Below are 5061 nucleotides of genomic sequence, written 5' to 3' on the forward strand. Positions count from 1 at the left end.
TCTTTTCCTCCACAATGTTGTCTGACACAAAATTAAAACCAATCTGAATTTGCATCTTGCGTTGCTGTGAGGTTTTTTACTGTAAGCTAAAAACTCTTCATGAACCAGAGTGAAACTTCTAGTTTAGAATTCAGTGTTTTAAATTTTCTTTTCTTCTGTTTCTCTTTGAAATCACACAGTTGTCTACCATTGCACATAATTTTAGCCTCTATTGTATTTATATACAGCTTCTGAATTATGTAAATGTTTAAACAAAAAGGATTTGAAATTGTACGTAATAGACTGGAATCCTATTATCTCTAATATTCAATTTGAAAATACTCTGCTAATCTAAAGGTTTGTTTTCGGAATTGTAGTAATAAATTCCTGTTAATCCATCAATAATAACTATCTTGAAACATTATTTAGATATAGATGTATATTATAGTATTAAAATACAGCAAATGGTCTATTCTCATTGTGTCAAGATTTGGTAAATATTATGTTTTTGTATTATGGTAAATGCAATAGAAAACATATACAAGTATCATTTGAAAGTCAATAAAGTAGTAACACATTGTTTGAAATATTGAAGAATATAAAAAAAATGCACACAAATATGAGCAGGAAAGTCTAGTGGTTAAAATATTAAAACCGGTATTATTCCACTGCCACACAAATACACATCGTCCATTGGTAATACTCTGGAACAGTGTAAGATTTATCATCAGCTTTTACGACAAGTTGGGTATTGATTTAATTTAACAACTGTCTATTACAACGGAAAAATTGAAAAATATAATTTATATTTGTATGCAATGTTTATGGCACTTGTGATGTTTATTTGACTGGGAAGCACTGACGACGGGCGGAAGTCATCCATCTTGTTCACCTATTTCTGGCGATCCTATCTTAAAAAAGTGCCTTTGTTGGATTTTGGGGATAATGCCTGTCTCCATGTCTGCATTATCCACCAGGTGGGAAGCCTCTAGACAAGTTTATGAGTTTAAACCCACTGCATCAACACGTCGCTGCACTAGTTCCAGCAGTAGGGGCTGGGCATCTGGATTTTGATGATTTGATTGAGTCCACGACGATTCTTTCATATTATGTGAAATCAGCTTTAGATATCGATGCATGTTCATGTGCATTCGGAGTGATTTTTTTCCCTTTTTTGTACTAAGACAGTCTTAGCCAGAGACATTTAAAATTATAGAGCTCGATCATCAGTGGAACTTATCAAAAAACGATTTTTAAATAAAGGGAACCAAGGCACGCGTATGTGATCAAAAATCCGAAAAGAATATTTACGCTGCTCCTTGATTGACAGGTCACCTTTGATACATGTATATGCAAATAAGTTACTGGCCTACGCACATACGCGGTGTGTGACTTTCTGTCCTGGCTTCCTGTTTATATACGTCGAACGTGATCAACTAGACCGACATACAAAACGTAGACGCTTCCAACATGCCATAGGGAGTGAAAAGATGCAGAAGCAGGAAAAAGTAGACGACATCGGACAAAATGCCGAAGAGTACATAAGCAAAATTGCGTGACAGCGATCGAGGTTCTTAATACGAACAGTACTTTTCCTGAATCTGAGTCTACTGGATCTGAAAGGGAATCTGATGATTGTTACGCCTCCCGTCTCAGCCAAGAAACTGCAGTCTGATGTTGCAGAAAACGTATTTGAAAAGTCTGAAGAACAACTCATATTGATGGAAGTCATTTCTTTGAACGAAAATCTTTAGAAAATAAGCAGGTTTGCCGTATGCAAACTCGGAACTTTGAAGCTGTCTGCAAACACGCGCTAGGAATGGGCAGCCATTTCGAATTTACAAGCAACAATGATCGCTGTCGCGAAACTGCGGAGATCACATCCTCAACGAAGACCAAAAAAATTGGGTATGCGAGGAATCGGGGAAAAAAAAGAAGAGCACTCATGGAGTTTGCAAGTTATATTGGCCTCCCCACTCTGTTGTCTGACTATCTGTACGCTGACAATTGTTCGACATTCGCGAAAGCGACTGAACGCGTTATTGCTACCGAATTTGATTGAGCTGCACGTGAATTGAGAGAGTTGCAATTCAGGTTGAGAAAATTGCACAGCAAATGTGACAGAATTTGTGGATGGTTCATTGAATTCGAGAGGATTTTCTTCTCGTCATTTGTCGTTTTAGGCAAAGTTGTTGAAGCCCATATCATGTCCAATAGTTGCGCTCATTGTAGAAAATGAGAAGGACTTGAACTACACAGAATGTTTTTAGAACATGAACCGAATTTTCCTCTAAATCATGATGGTTTCACCAAAAGCATGGAAGAAGGCGATGCTTGTGTTTTATTCGAAAGGTCTAAGGAGTGGCATAACTTCAGGTCGATATATTCATTGTTATTTAATATATATAATTTGAATAATTATATATTGCAGTTTTATTATAATTTATTTGTGGTCTGTTATTGTGACTATATAACATCACTTGTAACCATTGTCCATACCAGATGTGTGGCACTTTATGTTTAGCTGCTTAATCAGCCACACTAATTTCCAAAAATAATGCTTGCTTATTCACAAATTAAATTATTTTAATTTTATTATGATTTTGGTTGCAGTGTGCACATTTCCTTTGTTTGCAGTGTGTCCTGTAGATATGTTTGTTCATTTGAAATATAGACTACCAGTACATATTAACATTTTATTTATTGTTGTTTCTAATTGCCAATCAGGTAAAATGTTGGAAGATGTCAAAGGATTGACAGGTCGTTCCCAATTGACCAACAGTATGATAAATGCCTTTGAGCTGTTTTACGGTGTTGTCATTCGACAAAACAAAAAGTGGGTGTTGAAAGAATTTGTTACAAACATAAGAGGTTTCTCATTATAGATTTGTATGGCTTGGGAAATATTGTGCAATTATTTTGTTCAGATCTGCACCGTGCATGGTTATTTTATTTAATACTATAAATGTGTGGTCATTTACAAATTTCTATCTACTCTCTTTCTCAAACTAAAAATTCTCCAGTTCACAAATGATGGATAACCCATATTAGGCTCCAAACCAAGGTGTCATGTATATTGTATGTTGAATTTGTATTACAAAAGAAAATTAAAAATCACCCAGAGATTAAATGTTTTTTTTATTATGAGCAGCTACGAGCAGGCAGACCAAGGCCATTCTGGACCACTACACAAGTATTTTTGATATCTCAAACCATGATAGTCGTCAAGATTGGAAAGACAGTTGGTGCAAATGGTAGTCTGATAAAGTTACAGGAAGAAAGACAAACAGACATCAATTGCTCCTGCTGTTAATTTATTGCAACTAGTGTTCTCCAAGCTGAAGAATGGGAAGTTGTTGGAAGGTGTTGCATGGACTCACTCAAAAGCAGAATGAAAGATTACATCATGTGAGATGGAACATCCTTCTAAAGTACCAAAGTCATGGTCATAAGAAAATTAGTTCAGGAATAAACATGGCAGTGATGTTGTTCAACAAGGGACAACACGTCATAAATAATTTGATTTATAAAGAAGCTGATTTAACCCCAGTCAGACTAGCCATGAAACCTGGAGGACCTAGATTATTTGAGATTTAGCGACAGCATAAACCATCACTCTAAAAAAGAGAAATTGCAAATAAAAAAAAATAAAGCGAAAAAGACTATGCAAACTTGATAAGTCGTTTATTCAGGATAAATAACCTTAACAGTCTGGGGCATTTGATAGTCATGGTACAATATTAAAAAGCAAACAAATGGCACCCAAAATGCACAGCATATGGCAAGTCTATGAAAGGGCACAGGAGAGGTGCATGCTCATATATTGATAATTTGTTTAACTGCCAAGTTATTTTTTGTTTGAGTATGTCAGCAAATCCACTTATGTAGCTTACTCATAATCAATAATATTTTTTTTATTTATACATTTCATGAACCAACTTGTGCATTATGAGCCTATGCGTTGCTGATACAATACTGTAATTATTAGATGTGAAGCCAGCATGGGCAGACCCGTTCAGATAAACATTGAAAACAAAATATTGGAACAAATATTAACAATTAACTGTATTTGTTGGAAGAATGAGAGAATCCTTGTTTTACATTATATAAGCATAAGGAAGATTGCTCATTGTACACATTTCCTCTGTGGATATCTTACGACCATTGTATCTTTTTTACACATTATAAAGCCATTCAGAACATATTGTTTACTTCCTTGATGTATATAATCTGTGAAGTCTGTTTACGTATAACCTACAATTTAGTGGGATTAATAAGCATTATTGATAGAAACGTTGGCACCTTCAAATTCGAGAATAAGACTATCGTTCACCGTACATGGTGCATCGTGTCCATAGCTTGTCGACACTTTATCATACACGGCCGCCGCCCTCCAGAAACAAAATCACTTTTAATTTTAATTTACTAAGTTATTCTGTAAAACACAACACACTACAGCCAACAGTCTACTATGTATATCTGTAGTTATACTACTGCAGTTTCTGCGTATAGTAAATAAATTATAGCATTTGTTTGGTGTATATGAAGCAGCGAATTTAAATTTTGAAAAGATACTGTATGGTTTTCAATTCAACTAAATAATTAGGCAAAACAAAAGCATAGGAAAGAGGTCAATATATACATGAAAGGATGATTTTACTCGCATTAAATGCATGAATGCTGCTTAGAGAAAATTGTTCCTTACATTTATTTCATGTTATAAATACCTACACAGGTTAAGTTTTTCTTTTCTTTTCTTATTGTTATAGTTAACTCCTTTGTTGAGGTCACACGATTCTTGCTGAGTCAGCCTGGTATGCAGTGTGTCCTTTCCAAGATGTTTAACCTAGACCTTCTTGAACCATATTTTGGTGACCAACGTCAGATGAAAGGCAGATGAAAAGCAACAATGTTACAATGCTAATGAATTGAAGCTTAAGGTAGAGATGCAGGTTTATGGGCACTTGGGAGTAATTTTTTTGTTTTGCACTTGGCTCTTGACTGTTAAAATTTTTTAAAATTGTGAATACTCAAAAGACGATTTTAAAATATAGATAGCAGGCGCAAACATAAAAAATTGTG

The 5061-nt window shown here is 34.9% G+C and overlaps 1 protein-coding gene across 1 annotated transcript; it reads left to right on the forward strand.

The window, feature by feature from the left end:
- Positions 1 to 2239: 2239 nt before the first annotated feature.
- On the forward strand, positions 2240 to 2864 carry LOC144354691 (uncharacterized). The gene is made up of 2 exons (XM_078010355.2): positions 2240 to 2355; positions 2654 to 2864. Exons 1-2 carry the CDS (start codon positions 2240 to 2242, stop codon positions 2862 to 2864), a joined length of 327 nt encoding a protein of 108 aa, XP_077866481.2.
- The last annotated feature ends 2197 nt before the right edge of the window (positions 2865 to 5061 follow it).

The sequence above is a fragment of the Saccoglossus kowalevskii genome, chromosome 20 (assembly GCF_978046115.1).
Source record: "Saccoglossus kowalevskii chromosome 20, keSacKowa6.1, whole genome shotgun sequence".
Classification (NCBI taxonomy): domain Eukaryota; kingdom Metazoa; phylum Hemichordata; class Enteropneusta; family Harrimaniidae; genus Saccoglossus; species Saccoglossus kowalevskii.